At 40.6% G+C, this 21,629-nt stretch overlaps 1 protein-coding gene across 1 annotated transcript in view; it reads right to left on the bottom strand.

Annotated features, from left to right (window-relative positions):
* SKAP1 (src kinase associated phosphoprotein 1) overlaps positions 1 to 21,629 on the bottom strand; it is a 376,479-nt gene that overhangs the window by 75,273 nt on the left and 279,577 nt on the right. The window contains exon 5 of the mRNA XM_043962576.1: positions 154 to 234. Within this exon, the coding sequence (XP_043818511.1) occupies positions 154 to 234 (81 nt within the window). The remainder of the gene's footprint in view (positions 1 to 153; positions 235 to 21,629) is intronic.

A 21,629-nucleotide genomic window follows, 5' to 3' on the forward strand; every position in this document is an offset into this window, starting at 1 on the left:
ACAATCTCAATACAATGCAGTTATGGCTCCAAATGTGTGCTCTTTCCCCCACACCAAATATCTTGGGATGACTCCCCCTCAATCTCTACTCTAGGTCTCTAGCCTCCCTTGTTGTTCCTGGCTCTTGGCCATATTGTAGCTGATTATTATTACCTCTGCATTTCTTCTCCAAGTAACCCTGCTTTATAATGTCCTCCAGCTCCTGGGCTCCTTTTGTGATGATGTCTTCCATTTCTATTGAGAAGGAGATGAGACAGAGAAGATTGACTATAGTAGGTTAGAAAAAAGCCAAACAAACATGTAGATACCCAAACTTTCTACATGTCTTTGGAATACATTATTTTATTACTAAGTATGTTTCTCCCCTCTCCCCCTACTTTAGACTAATAAGAAAGTGAATTGGAATTCCCCAAGCACACATTAATCAGTGGCAAGGGGAGGAGGAAGCCCTCAGTTAAGTCCCAAACTGGATAATCCACATTCAGTTAATCAAGAGTTGAATGATTTTTTTTTTAATTGAAGACGCTCAATTCAATCCAACAAGCAAGTTATTAGCACAGTGCCTGGCACATGGCAAACATTTAATAACTTGCTTGTTGGATTGAGTGTCTTCAATTTTGAAAAAATTCAAGAAACTGCCCCTGTCCTCAAGGGGCTTATATTCTACTAGAAAAAAAAAAAAAGAATTGTACTGAGAACAGCTTTCACCATAAACACAGAAAACTTACAGGGAACCACAGGCAAACATACATGTGTGTGCGTGTATGTGCACACACATACAACCAACTAAGCAGAACTGATCCAACTTTTAGGAACCTCTACTTTATAAATTCACTGGATAAAAGGGCTATGCAAGTTAAACTGAATAATGATTGCCCCAAATGCTGGTTTCTTTGAATCATGCCAAAGAGTCTTAATGAGTCTGAGACTTCTACAATGATGAGAGAAATTCTGGAACCCGGATCAGCCTTTAACTACTCAACACACTTAGCTTTCAATTAGCCTCATTAGGTACAAATTTACTGAGAAGTTGATATCTTAATCCATCTGCCTCCACTAGGCTTTTTACTCATTTTATAAATGGGAGGGTAAAGGACAGAGGCCCCAAGGAAGAGGAAGCCAGAAAGACAATGATGGGGGAGGGGAGAGGGAAATCAGAATGGTGGATTTCATCCTTAGGGGAAAATGAAGGGGGAAAAGGTAGGGGGAAAATATTCAGAATCCTTTTATTCCCCAAACACCAATTGATTTCTTCCAGTTTGCTTAAAAATGCTGAACACATTCCCCTACACATACGTGGAAACAAAAATAGAGGCATACACCATGGTACCACTGTGTGTGTGAACCTCCCTGATTCTTTCTTCCATGCTTTGAGAATCTCTTGTGATTAAGTTTTCTTTTCTTTTTTAAAAAGGACCATCTCAATGAAACTCATCCTAGCCTGGGTCCTGGCACTGGTTGCATTTTAAGCATGAGTCCTTTTTGAAAAATGGATATCAGGTAAGCTTCTCTTCCTTCTTAGCATGTCTACAGCACCAGATCCTTTATCCACTTCACTTGCATTGTCAACTTTCTTGTTCAGGGCCCATTTTTGCCTTTGTGTTTTATTGTTAGCAAACTCTCTGCTGGCTATAAATCCTCACAAATAAGTCTCAGGGTGAACACAAGGGACAAACAGAAACAGCAGGAAAGTTCATTTTTCTAGGATTCCTTCCTCTCTTCCAGAATCTCCTGCAAATTCTTGGCCTTTGCTGTGTTCGACTGTCCAAGAGGGCAGCACCAAGGTCTTTAGCAATCATTCTGGGAAGGGCTGAGGAATCAAGAGTGTAAATAACTGCTTAAACAGCTCCTCCATACTGGTGAAGACACTTACAAGGAATATTCCCCTTCCTTCTGATTAAGCTCCGAGCAAAAGGGGACTTTCAAAAATATTTAACTGCTGGAGACTAGAATTGAAATTTGGGTGGGGGGGAGGGGAGTAGAGTGAGTGAGCTTAGAATTTTCTATTATTCCCTTTCCACACAGTTTTCTTTTTTTCTAAAGACCTTGTTAAACCCAGAGACACAACATCTTGTTGAAGATGCCAAGAGACTGACTCATAAAAGACATGTTAAACGTTTTATTGGAATTCTACCTCCCCCCTTTTCTTAAATGCAAATCTAAATGCCATTTTATGGAACATCTATAATTATGAAAATGGGAAGATGTTGCCTTGTGTGCAGGGAGAGTCTGTGAGTATGAATATTACATTAATGTGCCCACACCAGCTCACTGATCCTGCTGGCAGGAGCATAAAAAATGCTTGAGTGAAACTTTTATTTAGATGTTAAGACTCCAGGCCCCAGCGGGGTGACAGAGACAGTCCCTGTGAGTTGCCATCAGAGAGAGAGCTTGAATTGAATTACCCAGGGGGGAAGGAAGTAGTGATGAGCACGGCTTCGCTTATTTAATTTCATTTACTTTCAGTACATTATCAGCGTGAGGCTTTCTTCTCCCCCCATCCGAAACCCAAGAATGTCACCACCAAGAAAACAAAGAAAGAATGTTGCATAAATAGCTGAAATATAAGGGGCTAATTCAAATCTCCATGTGTGTGTCTATGTCTGTGTTTGTGAAAACGTGTGTGTGTGTGTGTGTGTGTGTGTGTGTGTCCCTGACAGCATTGTAGAGGGCATAAAGATGTCTAGAGGAGCAGAGTGGAAATTTGAAGGTCCCAGTGACACCTGCTTTTGCTAGCAGTCAAACTTTGTTTCCTAAGCCTGTGGCTAGAATGGACTGCTGAATTCTCTTCTTTTCTTCTTCCTGGCTGACCACAAATAGAGTTTGGTATGTCCTTAGCCAGACATGCTCAATTTCAAGTTAGTAATGCAGGTGTTTGGGAGATGCTTTCCTTCCTATTAGAAAGGGTGTTCTGTGGAAGAAGAATTAAACTCATTCTGTTGCTTCTAGGGGACAGAACCCGAAGCAAAGAAGCAAATGTAGGTTTGGGTCTAGGAGAAACTTCCTAACAACGAGAACTATCTAAAGGGAGAACATGCTGCTTCAGGAAGTAGTTAGTGGGTTCTACCTCATTTTTCAAGAAAAGGAGGCTGTTATGACTACCTGTTGAGGATACTGTGGAGGTGAGCCTTTTGGGCGTGTATGGGCTGGATTTGATCAATGGCTGCTGAAGTCCCTTCCAACCCTGAAATTCGATGCCTCTTTTCCCTTCATCAAATCATGGTTTGGTATCCAGGATCCCCCTCTCCTTTCTCCGTTGCCCATCATGGCTGAAAGCATGTATTTGCAAAAGAGCTGACTAGGCTGAGGAATGTGGGAAAAACATCAATGTATCAAATAAAAAAAATTATTAAGTGCCTACTATGTGCAAGACACCCAGCTGCATAATATAACAGAATTCTCCTCTGCGTGAAGCTAACAGTGATTTTGGTCTCATTAGCACAGTGCTCTAAACACCAAGGCAGGAAAGTACTGTAGTAATTAAGATGTTCTCTCTCAGTGTCTCAAACCAGGGGTCCCACTGATCAAGCATTGTTGATACTGGTGAATGCACAGCATCTGCCTCATCATGAGCGTCACACACAGGGTGATGTGGCAGACAGTCTGGATGGCTTAATCCACATCTTGTGGTGATTAAATCTACACACCTGTCAAGTGCAACAGTTGGTGATGAGCCTTAAAATACAATGCAAGAACAGATGGGCCACGGGTGCATTTATTGGAAATGGACAGCTCTCGAGGACAGACCTAAACTAGGATGTCCTTGAAATCAAGCACTAGACAGATGCATGTCAGTGCCACAACCTGCACCATGATGCTTACTAATCTCTCATTATAACCCATATAAGAACAGACCCACTTAACTGAGGGATGTGGAGTCATAAAGATAAGATCGATAGAAGAGTGTGTTACCACAGTGGTGATGGCCACCCAATTTTCATGGCAGATGAAGATAAAAGAAATTCTCAGACATTCCTTGCCTCCTATCCAGAGTCCTTTAAATTCTTGCACCCCACCCACACCCAACCCTGCAATAAACTAGAGGGCAGGATTCCATCTCTCAGCACTCAACATGACTCCCCAGTCAGCTATGCGTAGCTACAACAATGGGGACTCTTTGGCGTGTGATACATTTCCAGAAAGCAGTCAATAAAAGAGACACAGGAGCTTATGTGAGTCACGGCCTATTTAACCAGCTGCTTTCTAGCCCAGTGAGAAAAGAGAATTGGAGAAATCAGTTGGCGACGCCATATCACAAGGCTAATAACACAGGAGGCCACTGTAAAAAGGCCATCGTTGGCTGGAGTCTTTGCAGAACAAACCAGACACCCACCAGCCTTCATTAGAGGCAGCTGGCTCAGTCTTTTGCTAAATCAACCTGAAAAGAGACTCAATGATTATTTTTCTTTTTTTTAAGCTTTTGTTCAACTTTCTCCCCTCCCCCTTCTTAGGTTCTTAAGACTTGGCTCCCCCTTATAAAAAAACCCTGCCCTCCTTTTTCTTTCAAATTCAAGCTCTTTCTTGATGTCCAATGAAATACTGTTCTTGGACTATCCAGAATGAAGGTTAGCCAGGTTTCTTTATTAAAGGATTGGGTCAATCTAATATTTAAGGCCACAGCTAAGTTCTAGCTTAAGTTCTATATATCATATTCACACATGGAAGGCATAGACTGACTATGTATGTGTAAAAATTTCAGAAGGCTTAAGCAGAGTTGTCTAAGGGTCAGGAAAAAGGAATGGACATTAGGATTCCTCTGTTCTACTGCTCTTGACCCTGGAACTTCCAAATGCCACCCTGCTTCTTTCCATTTAATTCACTTCTCTGTGGTATTCCTCCAGCTAAGACCCTCTTTTTTATTATTTTATATTTCTTGGCCATATTGGCTTCCTTCTCCCTGCCATGTTTTCTCATTGCTCTTTTCATTGTTTTCTTTAGGAAACAAATGAAAAGACAGAAAGCTAAGGATTAAAGCAGTAGCTTCCAGGATGATAGTCTACCTATGATGCATGTAAAGAAGTTAGTTTGTTTCTCTTTGTGTCTCAAGCTCCTAGCAGAAAACCTTGTATATAAGATCACAGATCTGTGATTTTCTTGGTATAGGGAACTTCTGGATTTGCAGATTCCTGCTACCAATGCAGGTTGTCACCTTTTTTTGCCATTTCTAGCTAGAGAGTAGAGAACTTAAGTGACTTGCCCAGCATATGTGGTCAGAGGTGGGATTTGAACTCAGGTTTTCCTGGCCTGAAGGACAGCACAACACTATTTTTCATAACAGGAGCTTAATAAACACACTGTTATTATTTTAACAACTTTTTATTATTCACTGTTGTTTCATTTAAAACGTGTCCAAGTTTGTTCTTGTTCCTCATATTCAAATATGGAAAGTGGACTTATATGATTATGATGAAAGCTAGCCTTTATGTAATGTTTGAAGACTTAGGAAATGGTTGACATTTATTATCTCATTTGATCCTCACAACAATCCTGTGAGGTTGATATGCTCGTTTTACAGATGAGAAAACTTGGCATAGAGAGGTAAAGTGACTTGCTCAGGGTCACACAGCTAGTAAGTGTCTGATGCAGGAATAAAACTCAGAACTTCCTGACCCCACATCCTATACTATATCCACTGTAGTATCTAGATGCCTCATATTTGCTGCATGACATATTCTTTCACAGATAATCAACTGAAGTTTCAAAGAAAATAGAAACCACCTGCACAGACTATCTAAAACTTACTTAATGGAATCTTTCATGGAGAAGTAAATCAGAAAGCAGATTTAGGAAAGGGGGTGGAAGACAACACATCTAATCTCTAACATGAGGTCTTTGACAAAGTATAGCATCAGAAGATAAGAAACAAAACTGAATTACAACCATTTCTAAGTTGAAGCTGGCCACCAAACGTGGAAGAATAGTTTTAAAAACGTGGCAGCAAAACACTGTGGGTCACAGGATCCAAGAAAATCTTGAAAGTCTGGCTCAATGGTAGCACTAACTTTATTCAGTTCTTTAAATGAACTGATCCCAAGAGGGGTCATACTCGAGACAGTGGGGAAAAAGGGCAAGGAACTCTGAACATACCGAAGGAAATAAGCATTTATTAAGCATCTGCTGTGTGCCAGGCACTGTTACAAAGATTATTTTGTTTAATTACCATAACAAACCTGGGAGGTAGGTGCTATTATTATCCCCATTTTACAGTTAAGGAAACTGAGGCAGACAGTTGTTCATTGATTTGACCAAGGACACGAGGATGGTAAATATCTATGTCTGGCAGCTAGATGGCTGATAGAGTGTTGGGCCTGGAGTCAGGAAGACCTGAGTTAAGATCCAGCCTTAGACATCTATTAGCTGTGAGACCCTGAGCAAGTCACTTAACCTCTGTTTGCCTAGGAAATAGCTAGATGGCTCAGTGGATAGAGCTTTGGGTTTAGAGTCAGGGAGACCTGAGTTAAAATCCATCCATTCACTAGATAAGAACCAAGTCCTGAAAAATAATGGGAGGAATGTCAGCTTCTTTTCTTTGTTCTCTTCCCTTCACTAGAAGAAAACCATTTACAGAAGGAGCTGTGTGACCCTAAGCAAGTCACTTAATATCTGTTTGCCTAGGAGGTAGCTGGGTGGCTCAGAGTACTAGGACTGCAGCCAGGAAGACCTGAGTTCAAACCCAGCCTCAGATACTTCCTAGCTGTGTGACCCTGGGCAAGTTACTTAACCTCTGTTTGCCTTAATCCACTGGAGAAGGTAATGGCAAAAGTATCTTTGCAATGAAAACACCATGGACAGTATGATCCATGGGATCAAGGAGAATCAGACATGACTAAATGATTGAAAAACAATTTCCTGACTTCAGACCCAGTGCTCTACCCATTGTACCACCTAGCTGCTTCTATTGAAGAGAACTAATTAATGCGACCCTGGGCATACAGAGAAGCAGGGTAGTATAGTGAGGACATGGGTTCATATCTTGGTTCTACTATTTGCTACCTGTGTGACCTTGGGAAAAAATAATTTTTCCTCTCTGGGCTGCTCAGTTCTCTTACCTACAAAGAAAGGGACTGGCCTCGATGACTAAAGTCCTGGATAACACTAACATTCTGTAAGTCTGGACCACTTAGTTGTCAAGCACGATATGTCAGTTCATAATAGGGCGTAGGATAGCTAAGAAAGAACCCAGTCCTGGAAAATGACGGAAGGAATGTCAGCTTCTTTTCTTTGTTCTCTTTTCTTTACCAGAGGAAAACCATTTACAGATGGAGGAGGAAAAGAGCCCTAGCATATGATGGTTTTAATGAAGTTCCCTGCTTCTAAGAAATTCCAGTGCCTTATGGTTTACTTTTCAGGTTGGTGCATGTATTTTCTCTTCACCTCTCTGTGAAATGGAAGTGTTCCGAAAGAGGAATGGAAATACATGCAACAAGCTCAGAGCTGTGAAATAAAGGGACGTTCAGTTGTTTTTTCAGTCGTGTCTGACTCTTTGTGACCCCGTTTGGGGTTTTCTTAGCAAAGATACTGGAGCGGTTTGCCATTTCCTTCTACAGCTCATTTTACAGATGAAGAAACTGAGGCAAAATGGGTTGAGTGACTTGCCAGGGTCATACAACTAATAAGTGTCTGAGGTTGAATCTGAATTCAGGAATGTGATAAAATAATGGGATTTTGCAGATGCCCAGGGGCCCCACCTGAAGATTGATTTGGAATTGATTGAATTGGGTGAGATTGAGAAACTACTTAAGAATGATTAAATCGAGATCACACCTGGCTGGCCCTGAGTAGAGTGTTGTTCTCAGAGGCTGTGGACTATGCCATCAACAGGAGACCACTCTCAACCAATCAGCTTGAAGGACCTCCCCTTTTGGGGAGGGAGACAGGAAGTAAGAAGTTAAGCCTGGCTCACTGGATCTTGCTCTTTTCGTCCAAGATTTTTGCATGGTGGCGGCAGGGGCAGAACAGAGTAGAAAGATCCACTCCCCTTGTTCTCTATAGAAGCATGGATAGCTAAATGATGGTGACTTTCTCAACTTCTCTCTCTTTACTAACTTCTAATGTACTTTAATAAATCCTTAAAAGCCTAAACTCTTGCTAAATTTATCAGTAATCTTAGCCAGTTCCCCCCCCCCCCAATGGCGGGGGGGGGCAGGTTAGGACAAACATTAGATTTTATTTTATTTTATTTTATTTTTTAGTGAGACAATTTGGGCTAAGTGACTTGCCCAGGGTCACACAGCTAGTAAGTGTTAAGTGTCTGAGGCCGGATTTGAACTCAGGTCCACCTGACTTCAGGGCCAGTGGTTTATCCACTGCGCCACCTAGCTGCCCCCAAACATTAGATTTTAAACATCACAGTTTGGCGACCATAAAGGGACTCAAATCCTCAATCAACTTTTAAAGTACAAAATGGGGGAGATGTTGTTGGACAGTAAAAGACCTGGAGGACACCAGTTGGATTCAAAATATGGAAGTAAAAAAAATGAATTCAATCTCATTAAGAGAGGTATGCTTCTAGGAATAAGGAGTAAAGAGTTCTGTTGCAGTCTGGCCTGTTGAGACAACATCTGGAGAATCTGATTCTATTCCATGTGTCATATTTGAGGAAGGACATTGCAGAGAACATCCACAGGAAAGGAACCAGAAAGACAAATGGTGCCATATGAGTACCAGCTGAGAAAACTGGGCCTATTTAGTCAAGGCATGATAACTGTCATATAATGGGTGCATATGACTTCTTCTATTTGGTCTCAGAGGACAGAAAAAGGAACAATGAGTGGAAGTTGCAAAAATACAATTTTAAATTAAGTCAACAAGTTTTTATTTATTGTTTGTTTTTGCAGGGCAATAAGGGTTAAATGACTTGCCCAGGGTCACACAGCTAGTAAGTGTCAAGTGTCTGAGGGTGGATTTGAACTCAGGTCCTCCTGAATCCAGGGCTGGTGCTCTATCCACTGTGCCACCTAGCTGCCCCTAAGCTCCAACTTTTCATCAGGCTCCATGTTAAGTCCTGAGGATACAAAGAAAGGCCAAAAAAAAAAAACCAAATTGTCCCAACTTGCAGGGACACACAGACACATACAAACAACTATATACAAACAAAATACATATGGGATAAAGTAGAAATAATTTCAGAGGGAAGACACTCAAATTAAGGAGGATCCTGAAAAAGGAAATGGAAAGACTTCCTAATAATTTGAGCTAACCAAAAGGGAAGGGGCTCTCTTGGGAATTAGTAGCTTCCCCATTACTGGTGGTCTTCATGAAAAGCTTGGATGGCCATCTTATTTGCTGGGCTCCACTCCTGTCTCAGCACAGCAGCTCCCTCCTTCCGACCTTCCAAGCCGTCCTTGGTTGGAAAATGATATCAGCACTTTCTTCTGTGGATTCTGTTCTGGTCATCTTATTTTTATAGCAACATTGTTTTAAGAATAGCTTTCAGTAGGGGGCAGCTAGGTGGTGCAGTGGATAAAGCACTGGCCCTGGATTCAGGAGGACCCGAGTTCAAATCTGGCCTTAGACACTTGACACTTACTAGCTGTGTGACCCTGGGTAAGTCACTTAGCCCTAACTGCCCTGCAGAAAACAAAACAAAAAAAACCAACCCCAAAACAAAGCAAAACAAAAAAGAATAGTTTTCAGTAAGTTAGTCATTTTGCCTAGTATAAATCTCTAAATTCAATATAAAGGATATGTGAAGGAAGATGCTATCTGCAACCAGAGAAAGAACTGCTAAATAGAAGCATGTATAGAACGATTTTACATACGTATACATATTTATGTCTAATGGTAGACATCTGGGAGGAAGGGGGAAAAAAGAAATTTACATGATAACTTTATTACATATTTAGAAGGAATACCAAGTTGTGCATAATAGATTTGCAGCTTCATATGCAATCATCTTTCTTATTACACTGTTATGAAAATGTTTGTTTTGTTTCATAAATTATTATTATTATTATTTTTTAGTGAGGCAATTGGGGTTAAGTGACTTGCCCAGGGTCACACAGCTAATAAGTGTCAAGTGTCTGAGGCTGGATTTGAACTCAGGTACTCCTGACTCCAGGGCCGGTGCTCTATCCACTGCTCCACCTAGCTGTCCCCTTGTTCCATAAATTAAAAATAAAATAAATAAAACTTTAAAAGGAGAAAAGATTGGATGTCTACTTGTTGGCTAAACTGTAGAGGCAATTATTCTTTCTGGTTCTACTGTTAGAGTTCCTCCCAATTCTGAATGTCTGTGATTCTGAGAATGGTATCTATAACAAGTTATAATTAGGAGCAGCAAAAGTGGGTGACGTAGTGATGGATGTACATGGATGGACAGAATATTTAGGTCCTCTAAGAAACGATGAACATGATAAATACAGAGAAGCACTTGAAAACTTATATGAACTAAAGCAAAATGAAGTAAGCAAGGTCAGGAAAACAATGTGTCCAATGATTATAACAATGTAAATGGAAAGAACAACAACTGTAAAACATTAGGAACAGAATGTTGTGAAATTGTAAAGAATAAGTTTGTCCCCAAAGAAAATATATGAGAAAATGAAAACACCTGTCCTCATTCCTTTGCAAAGATGGTGGGAAAAGGGATCCATAGGTGTGGAACGTTGAATATAATGTCACATTTTTCTGATGCATTGATTGGTTTTATGGAATTTTTTCTCTTACTTTCTCTTTTTTTTAATGCATTTTTTTTTTGCGGGGCAGTGAGGGTTAAGTGACTTGCCTAAGGTCATACAGCTAGTGTCCAGTGTCTGAGGTCACATTTGAACTCAGTCCTCCTGAATCCAGGGCTGGTGCTTTATCCACTGAACCACCTGGCTGTCCCCTTTTCTCTTACTCTTAAAAAAAAAAATCTTTGTTATAAGTTATGGTTCTCTGGAAGGGTAAAGAAGAGGAACACAGTCAAGAGTATGCTGGAGCCAGTTTGTTATATTTTCAGTTAGAACATGTGCACCTTGGGAAATCAGCAAATGCTACAAATCAGGGCTTGATTTATTGTTTTGTTGATTGTCTAAGCTGAAGGAAGTGATGGAGAAAATGTTGATAATGCAGTTTAAGCTTAAAAGTATGACCTGCATATATTCTCCTCCTTCTCCTCCACCCTGTAAGCTGATTGTTAAATATTTACCAGCACACTGCTGAATAAAGGAGGAAATGTAGCTTATGCAAAAACAAAAGATATGAATAAAATGCATTTTTAAAAAAGTACACACAAGAGAACACAAGAAAGAAATGAAAAATAATCCCCGAGTGCGATGAGTCAAATGGAAGTACTTTAAGGAGAGAAAACTGCGCTAGCTGTCTGACAGTTTAGCCATTATCTCCACCTTCCATGTTATTTTTACTCAGATGTGGAAGCACTTGTAGCCTTTAGAAATAAAATCTAGCAACCTCATGTAAGGAAACCTGAGTATGATGTGTACCAGCTTTCAACATATTTATGGTATCATTCGGGTAATGGTTATAATTATAACTATTATACACCAGGTATAGCCAGTGCTGTTGGTTACAAATGGTGGCATATTTTATGCCATAATGTAGTAAATCTCACTTCAAGTGAAGGTCAACTGCAGATGAGAATATACTTAAACCGAGGAATCTGTTTGCTTTTCTTAGACTCCTGTACCTGTTTGTCTGAAACTCAGCAAACTTGGTTGGTTTCAGATGGTCAGTCACAAAGACGTAAATGGTCTAGGGTCTCTTCGGCCACTGATGAGCAGCAAGTGGTACAGTATGAAAACACAGATGTAGGCCAAACAGCACAACCTTAAAATAGCTTTGAAATATAATACTGAGGAGGAGGAAGTTGTAAAAAAAACAAACCAAAAAACCAAACCTCACCTCCTCTCTTCAAATCTTACAGGAACAACTTTTTTTTTTTTTTTTTTTTTTTTTTTGCAGGGCAATGAGGGTTAAGTGACTTGCCCAGGGTCACACAGCTAGTAAGTGTCAAGTGTCTGAGGTTGGATTTGAACTCAGGTCCTCCTGAATCCAGGGCCAGTGCTTTATCCATTGCGCCACCTAGCTGCCCCCGGAACAACTTTTTAAAAATTATTTTATTTTATTTAATTTTGTTTACTGGAGGTAAAAATTGTAGGATGATATTGGGTGATATCTTTAAAAATACAGCATTAGTTCATCCACTCACCTATCCATTCATTTTTTCAGTCATTCTTTCTTTTATTCACTCATCAAAACATTCAACATTTAAGCAGAACCCTAGCACCTCTCAAATGAATTATTAAAATAGCCTCTTAATTAGTTTGCACACTTCCAGTCTCTTCTCTCTCCTTCACATAGCTATTAAAATAACCTTCCAGTGGCACAGTGAACACATCATTTTTTCTTGAAAACCTTCAGAGGTTCTTTATTGTCTCTGAGATAAAATATAAATTTCATAATCTGGCAACTTCACAATTAAAGGTCCTCTGAAATTAGAGTCTAACCTACTTTTCTGGTCTTACTTCATGTTGTCCATTTTCCTGCACTCTATATTCCACCCAGGCTAGAGCACTAATTAGTTAATCAGTCAGTTAACAAGCACTTATTAAATACCTACTATGGGGCAGCTAGATGGTGCAGTGGATAGAGCACCGGCCCGGAGTCAGAAGTACCTGAGTTCAAATCCAGCCTCAGACACTTAACACTTACTAGCTGTGTGACCCTGGGCAAGTCACTTAACCCCAATTGCCTCACTAAAAAAAATACCTACTATGTATCAAGTGGGGCAGCTAGGTGGTACAGTGGATAGAGTGTCAGGTGTGGAGTCAGGTGGACCTGCATTCAAATCTAGCCTCAGATACTTACTAGCTGTGTGATTCTGGATAAGTCATATAACACTGTATGCCTCAGTTTCCTCATCTGTAAAATGAGCTGGGGAAGGAAAAGGCAAACCATTCAAGTATCTTTGCTAAGAAAACCCTAAATGGGGGGCAGCTAGGTGGTGTGGTAGATAAAACACTGGTCCTGGATTCAGGAGGACCTGAGTTCAAATCCAGCCTCAGACACTTGACACTTACTAGCTGTGTGACCCTGGGCAAGTCACTTAACCCTCATTGCCCCTCCAAAAAGAAAAAAAAGGAAAAAAAAAGAAAACCCCAAAGGGGGTCACAGAGCGTCAGACATGACTGAAGCAATGACTGCCTGAATCTGGGCCCAGCTCTCTTATCGACTAGTCCACTGTTATATGCGCTGTTTTATTCTTCAGATTACAGACTACTGTGGGGTTCCTTCCTTTCCCCTCCAAGCCTCAGCTCACCCCGGAGTTGAGTTTTTCTTATGTAGATTTGAGCTGGCAAATGCCTCTTCAGATGATAGAGTCCTTGTCCCCTGAGCAGCCAGAACTACTTAGAAAAAAGGCACCACCAAGGCACTGTTGAATCACTCACCATCAGGGACAGAGATTGTTTTGTCTGTGGAAGTGACGCCACAGAAAATGTATTACCATCTGCTTTGCGGCTGCACCCTAAGGACCAATGGGCCTTTCCATCTGACTTGCTGCTGGAACTTCTTCTACGAGTTGTCTCCCCCATTAGAGTTCATGAGCTCCTTGAGAACAGGGACTGTTGCTTTTCTCTTTGCACCACAGGGCTGAGTACAGTGCTTTGAACACAGTAAGCACTTAAGTGTTTTTTTGTTCATTCATTCATTCATTCGTTCGTTCGTTTGTTCATTCCACAAAAAGAGAGAATTTAAACGTCCAATAAGAATTTTGAAATAACAATTTCTGTGTCCTGAGTGCTTAAGATGTTCAAAATGGAACTTATCATCTTTCCCCCCAGACCTGTCCCAGAGGGTCTGCCATTCTTGTCCCCAGGACAGTAACTTTATTCTCGGCCTCCCCATGTGTTCAATCAATTGCCCAATCTTGCTGAGTCTACCTCTACAATAGCTCTTCCATATAGCTCCCATAGCTCTCCTCTCTACTCATGCAGCCAACATTTTAGTTCAGGCTGTTGTCACCTCTCAAATGGACTATTATAGTGGCCTTCTAATTGGTCTCCCCACTGCAAATCTATCCCTACCCCAAGCTAGCCTCCACATAGCTGCTAAAATGATTTTCCTTAAGCACGCATCTCACTATAGCACTACCCTAGAAACCCAGGTGGTGAAGTGAATAAAACACTAGCTCTTGAGGGAGGAAAGGAGTGAGTTCAAATCTGGCTTCAGACATTTACTAGCTGTATGACCCTGGGCAAGTCACTAGACCACTCTCTGCCTCAGTTTCCTTGTCTGTAAAACAAGGATAATAATAACACCACACTTCCAGGGGTCTTGTGAGGGGGTACCATTTGTTGAAATAATATTTGTGAAGCACTTAGCTAGCACACAGTAGGCACTCAATAAATGTTTCCTTCCCTACTCAAAAAGATTAGTGGTTCCTTATTGCCTCTAGTACAAAATATAAATTTCTCTTTTCGGCTTTTAAAAGTCTTCACAACCTGGTCCTCACCTATCTTTCTAGCTTCCTTTGCCACATTCTATGGTTTGGCCAAACTGGTATCTCTGTGCTACCCATACACAGGACTCCATCTTCTCATTCTGTGCCTTTGCAGTAGCTGTCACTTGTCCTGGAATTCACTTCCTCCTCCTCTCCCCCTCCTAGAATCCTTCACTTCCTTTATGGCAAAGCCCAAGCTCCATCTTATACAGGAAATCTTTCTTGATCCTCCCAATGGCCAGAGCCATCCCTATCCCTCCTTAATGAACTTCTATTTAACCACCTTGTATTAATCCCATATTTACTTATATGTTTCTATGTTGACAGAACATGAAGCTTCTTGGGAGTAGAGATGATGGTTTTTAATTTTTTCTCTTTGTAGCCTCTTGCACCTGGTATAGTACCTGACACATAACAGACACTTAATAAGTGCCCGTCGATTGATGGCAATCGTGCTGGTGTTCTGCCTCCCGTTCTGCTCCATGAGTGTGTGTCTGGTGTGTGAGGTGAGACATATGAATTTGCTGTTCCCTAAGCCGTTTGATATTTTTTACCAATGATTTGGATAAAAGCACAGATAACAAGCTCATCAGATTTGCAGATGGCACAAAGCCAGGAGAGAGAGCTAATGCTGGGAGGTGGAGTGAAGATCCCCAAAGAGACTGATCGATTAGGACACTGGACTGAATCAGATCAGATGAAATTCAGCAGGAGTAAATGCTAACTCTTATGTTTGGGTTCAAAAATCAATTTGACAAATACAGGATCCAGGATGGAGGAGGCATGGTTGTCTGAAAAAAGACAGAGGTGTTTGAGTGGACTGGGAACCAAGTCAGTAGTATTCACATGGAAGCCAAAAAAGTGAATGGGATTTGGGGCTGAGCTGAGAGAGGTGTAGCATCCAGTAGGAAGGAGGCATGGTTCTTCTGGACTCTGCCTAGATTCTTCTACATCTGAGTATTGTGTTCAGTTCTGGATGCCACAGATGAAAAACAATTGTAGGATAGGTGGATGTGGCAGCCCTCTCTCTCCAAATCAAGGTTTCTCCAGACTCTCTATCTCCCTTCTTTTTTTGGGGGGGCAGGGCAATGAGGGTTAAGTGACTTGCCCAGGATCACACAGCTAGTAAGTGTCAAGTGCCTGAGGTTGGATTTGAACTCAGGTCCTCCTGAATCCAGGGCCGGTGCTTTATCCACTGCACCACCTAGCTGCCCCCTCTATCTCCCTTCTTGAGCTGTGACTGACTTGTTTCCCCCAATCTGCACCATGATGGAAGGCTGGGATGGTTTCCTCAGAGGGAATGCTCATGCTACTACAATTCACTTTTTGTATCCTCTGATGTGAGGGAAAAATGTTTATAATCCTGACTAGAGGAACTAAGCCCCCCAGTAGTAAGCTTCCCATTTATATAAATCAATCACAATGACACCATTAACTCAAATATTAAACACTAGGAAGGCAAAGGCGAGAATATTCACTACATAACATTTACTAAATAAAAGGCAAAAGCAGAACTAATCAGATCATAAAATTCTACCCTTAAATCTGGGTCACATTAATGCACACAATGCCCATGGGGGCAGAAGAAAGGGAAAGCAGGCACAAATTTACAGAAACCTAGCAGTGAGGCGGGTAGCTAGGTGGCACAGCAGACAGAGTGCCCTGGGCCTGAAATGAGGAAAACTCATCATCTTCCTGAGTTCAAATCTGGCCTCAGACACTTACTAGCTGTGTGACCCTGGCCAGTCACTTAACCCTGTTGGCCTTAATTCCTTATCTGGAGAAGGAAATGGTAAACCACTCCAGTGTCTTTACCAAGAAAACCCCAAATGGAGTCACAAAGAGTCAGACACAACTGAAAAAAATGACTGAAAAAACAGCAACAATCAATGAGGTACATGAGTAGGGAATCTCATATGCCCAGGGCAACTCACTATTGGACTGTGGGCCTGGATGCCTGTGGTCTCTTTATCACTATACTATAATAGTCCATTTGAGAGTCTGTATTACATGTCACCTGCTGGGTGAGGACCTTCCCACTGGACAAAGCTGTTCCTCTGCTACTCTTGGCCTACCTAGGCAGTGTTAAGCTATACTAACAAATAGCAGCCTTAAGTTTAGGATTTGTAGAGCTCTCAAGATCTGCTCCTTTGTTAGGGACTAAGGTAGCATGATGCTCAGTGAAAAGTAGTTTCTTTTAAGCCTAGGATTTGCCAAGTTATTCTAGTCTGCATTCTATAGGTTTGGAGAGTTTTTCTCTGCTGGAGCCACAGAGGGCAGTAAAGGGCAATGTAGGCAAGCTTCTGAGGTGTTGCCATTACTCAAGCTGTAGATTGTGCTACTTTCCCCCTTGAGGTCCTAGCCTCCAAGTTTTCTTCCATTTAGATAACTCCCAGCATCAAAGCTAGTTTGGAATCCAGCATTCCCAAGCCAGTTGGGTCAGCCTAGTGGTAGAGGCAATTCCAGTTCAAGGAAACTTCTTGGGTGAAGAGGGGGTAGAGGGGTAGAGAGATATTCTCTTGAGAGAGAACTTTTGGGTGAAGAGGAGGTAGAGAGATATTCTCATTCTCATTCTCTCTCTCTCTCTCTCTCTCTCTCTCTCTCTCTCTCTCCCCCTCCCTCCCTCCCTCCCTCCCTCCCTCTCTTTCTCCTTAACAAGAGGATGATGTAAACTTAAAAAAGACCAAAAGATTTTGGATTTGTTCTGGGTATACAAGAAGCCTATCCAAAATAGTAGTGGCAGAATATGTATAAGAAACCAAGGACAAACTAGGCACAATGAGGACAAAAGCAGCTTCGGGTGTTTACAAAGAACCCACTAGAGAGCTGTGGCGTGCTTAAGGAGAACTTCATGAGGACCTCATGAAGAGAAGAAAGGCCTTCCTGTAACCAGGACCTTTGAATTATTCCTTTGCCTCATGTGCTATCTAAGGTTGTATGCACTTTCCCTATGATTCTGCATGTACTGATGGGAGAATGTGCCCTATGTTTGGGAAGGGGGTGTTTGTAATATTTTTTACTATACCACCTTAGTAAACACCCATTTCTAAGAGCTAATTAAGTCTATCTGTCTAATTTATATCAACTGAAAATCAACAGGGAGCACACTAATGAGGGCTTGTGAGCAATAGTACTATAAACCACACCCCACCTCAGGGTTGCCCCTAAAGCCTTTAAGGGAACAGAAGTTAGCCTATTTTCAGGGCCCTGACCTGTTAGTCCAAAAAAGGTTGTAAAAGAGAGCCCAGATCCAGAGCTATGTAAAGAGTTAATACAAATAAACAGAAATTAATTAAATACAATCTAGTTAGGGAGGTAGGGCACTGGCAGTTAGGGATGAGGAAGTAGGAAAAAAAGCTTCCTGGTGTTTGAGGTTTGTTTGAAGGAAGTAAGGGATTGTAAAAGGTGGCAGTGAGAAGGGAATACATTCAGAGCCTAGACATGGGAGTGTCATGTGGGAGGATCAGAGAGAAGACTAGTTTGATTAGACTACAAAATGGAGAAAGGAAAAGTATGGAAAGTAGTAAAAAAAAAAGTACAAAATATAAAGAGACTAGAAAGTCTGGGACCAGATTATCAAGAGTTTTGAAACTCAAATAGGTAGTTTATGTTTTATCCTAGAAGCAACAAGAAGCCACTGGAGTTTATTGAGGAGGGGAGTGACATCATTGATTAGCACTTAAGAAAAATCAGTTTGGCAGCTGTGTGGGAGATAAATTAGAGGAGAGACTTGAGGTAGGGAGATACGTTTCAAGGACATTACAAACAGTCCATATGAGAAATGATGAGAACCTTTACTAATATGGTGGCTGTGTGAGTGGAGAAGAGACACATGGGAGGTGTTGTGAAGGTGGAAAACACAAGATCTGACAACCTATTGGATATGTGCAGTAAGTGAGCACAGAGTTAGGGATGACACAAAGGTTTTAAGTTTGGATAACTGGAAGAGTGATGGTATTCAGAGGTGGAAAGTAGGGGGAAGATAATGAGGCTTGATGTCAAGAAAAATTCTTAACAATTAGAGCCATCAAAAAAAGTGGAATGAGCTGTAGATTCCTCCTTATTGGAGGTTTTAAAGGAGAGGTTAGATGACCACTTATTGCACTTGTTAGTCAATCAATAGTCAATAAACATTCATAAAGCACTCGCTATGTGCTAGACACTGTGCTAAGTCCAAGGGATATAAAGAAAGGCAAAAGATAGTCCCTGTTCTTACAGTCTAATGTGATTGTCCAGATGGGCTTTTTGGGTACGCATAAGACTAGATTGCTACTGAGATTTCTCTGAACTCTAAATTCATTGATTCTCATTTCCCACATTTGTCTCATGGTGTGAGCACCTCACTGTGCTGAGTATGGTTTTAGAATCTCTTTTTCATTATACAATCTATTCATTCATTCTTCGTAGGCTGGTAAAGCTAATGAGATGTCCAGCCTTACTCTTCGTTAGTCTTCCTGATTGGCTGGAAGGCCTATGGTGTGTCCCTTTGAATCTCCTTGCACCTTTTCTAGCCTCATGATGATTTAAGAAGAAGAAGAAAGTGTTCTGTCATGGTGTAATAGGCCTCTAGAATAATTATATTAATGTGAAATGCCCTTTCAAGAGTATTTTCCCCCAATCATCAGTTTTTCTGCCAAGTCCTTATGCATCTTTCATTTTCTTCTACTAGAGAAGCCCCATATAATTTTTTTTCTTCTGATCAATTCTTAAGCTAGGTCTCAATTAGCACTAATAGTGCATCCCTGAAGTGGTCCCATTATTTGCATTCACACTGCAGGCCAGATATTTGACATATTTGTTGTAATGTATTTTAGGAGCAGATTTAAGGGATTTTAAAGAGTAATTTTTGACTGACTTTAGAATGTAACCCTCATGTAAGATATAACCTCAGTGGAATGCTTTAAGGTTTACAAATTGCTAAAAACTTTAAGCAGCCCAGAGGATTTCTCCTCTCTATCCCCTTTCCCTCTCTAAATTATCAATCTGAACATCAACAGGTCCATTAATTTCTTTCTTGTGAATTCCATAGAAGCAAAGAAATGGAAAAGAAGTAAGAGAGACCATTGATTGAGGAAGGGCAGAATACATTCTGGAATATATATTAATGTAATTAAAATTATTGCACCATAAGAAATTGTACATATGAAGTATTCAGAGAAGCTTGGAAGGACTCATAACTGATACAGAGTTATACACAAGAAGAATTTATCCAATGATGTGGAAAAATTGGAACACTGATGCACTAATGGTGAAGTTGTGAACTGATCCAACCATTCTGGAGAGCAATTTGGGATTATGCTCAAAAGGTTACAAAATTGTGCATACCCTTTGATGCAGCAATATCACTACTAGGGCTGTATCCCAAAGATATTTTTAAAAAGGAAAAGCATGTGTATGTACTAAAATATTTATTGCAGCCCTTTTTGTGGTGCCAAAGAATTGGAAATTGAGGGGATGCCCATCAACTGGGGAATGGTTGAACAAGCTGTAGTATATGATTGTGATGAGATACTATTGTGCTATAAGAAATGATGAGCAGGATGCTCTCAGAAAAACCTGGAAAGACATAAACTGAAACAAAGTGAAGTGAGCAGAACAACAGAATAGTGTACACAGTAACAGCAACATTGTACAACGATCAGCTTTGAATGACTTAGCTATTCCCAGCAATATAATAATCCATGACAATTCTAAAGGATTTATGAGGAAGGATGCTATCCACCTCCAGAGAAAGAACTGATAAAGTTTGAGGACAGGTTGAAACACATTTTTTAAACTTAATTTTTCTTGGGGTTTTTTGTCTGTTTTCTTTCATAATGTGGCTAATGTGGAGATAGGTTTTACATGACTGCACATATATAATCTATATTAAATTGCTTGCCTTCTCAAGAAGGGGAGGAGAGAGGAGAGAATTAGGAACTCAAAATTTTAAAAGGCAAATGTTAAAAGTTGTTTTTACATTTAATTGGAAAAATATTTTTAAAATTTAAAAAGAATTTACCCAATGACCAAAATAAGACAAAATAGCCCTGAAAGACTGCAGAATTCTAATCAACGTAATGACCAATTGTGACTTCAGAGGACGAAGCCTTTAGGCTGCTTCCCAATTCTTAGCAGAGGGGAGGTATACTAGAGGTGTGGAATGAGTCATAGATTTTCAAACAATCAGTGTACTGATTTGTTTTAAGTATATGTCTTTGTCCATCCCCCCAAAGGGAAAAAGACCTATTTGTATAAAAATATTTATAGCCTCTCTTTTTTGTGGTGGCTGAGACTTGGAAATCAAAGAAATACCAATCAATTGGGGAATGGTTAAACAAGGTGGTGATGGAATATTATTGTACTATAAGAAATGATAAGCAGGATGATTTCAGAAAGACCTGGAAAAACTTGTATGAACTGATGTATACTGAAGGGAGCAGAACCAAGAGAACATTGTGTACAGAGACAGCAATATTGTTTGCTGAGGAACTATGAATGACTTAACTATTCTCAACAATACAATGATCCAAGACAATCCCAAAGGACTATTGATGAAACATACTATCCACCTCTAAGGAAAGAACTGATATTGATTGAACACAGACTGAAGCAAGCTATTTTTCACTTTCTTTCAATTTTTCCTTTTATTCAAGTTTTCTTGTATAAAATAATTAATATGTTAATGTTTTACATAATTGCACATGCATAACTTATATCTGATTGCTTACCACCTCAGGGAGGGGTAGAGGAGAGGGAAGAAAGGAAGGATAAAATTAGGAACTCAAAAGTATAAATAAAAATGTTTATTACTTTCAAAAAGTATACTTCTTTGTCACAAGGGGAGGGCTCAGAAGGGGATGATGAGGGAATCATTTGGAAGTGACAACAGTATTAAAAACAGGCCATCAGGGGCAGCTAGGTGGTGCAGTGGATAGAGCACCAGCCCTGGAGTCAGGATGACCTGAATTCAAATCCGACCTCAGTCACTTGACATTTACTAGCTGTGTGACCCTGGGCAAGTCACTTAACCCCAATCGCCTCTCAGACACATACACACACACACACACACACACACAGACACACACAGACACACACAGACAAACAAAAAAACAGGCCATCAGATAATTTATTTAGAACTGTCAGGAACCTTGGAAGTCATCTAGTACAACCCCTTCATTTTACAGACTGAGGAACTGAGGTCCCC

This window comes from Dromiciops gliroides, chromosome 4 (genome assembly GCF_019393635.1).
Source record: "Dromiciops gliroides isolate mDroGli1 chromosome 4, mDroGli1.pri, whole genome shotgun sequence".
In the NCBI taxonomy this organism is placed as follows: Eukaryota; Metazoa; Chordata; class Mammalia; order Microbiotheria; family Microbiotheriidae; genus Dromiciops; species Dromiciops gliroides.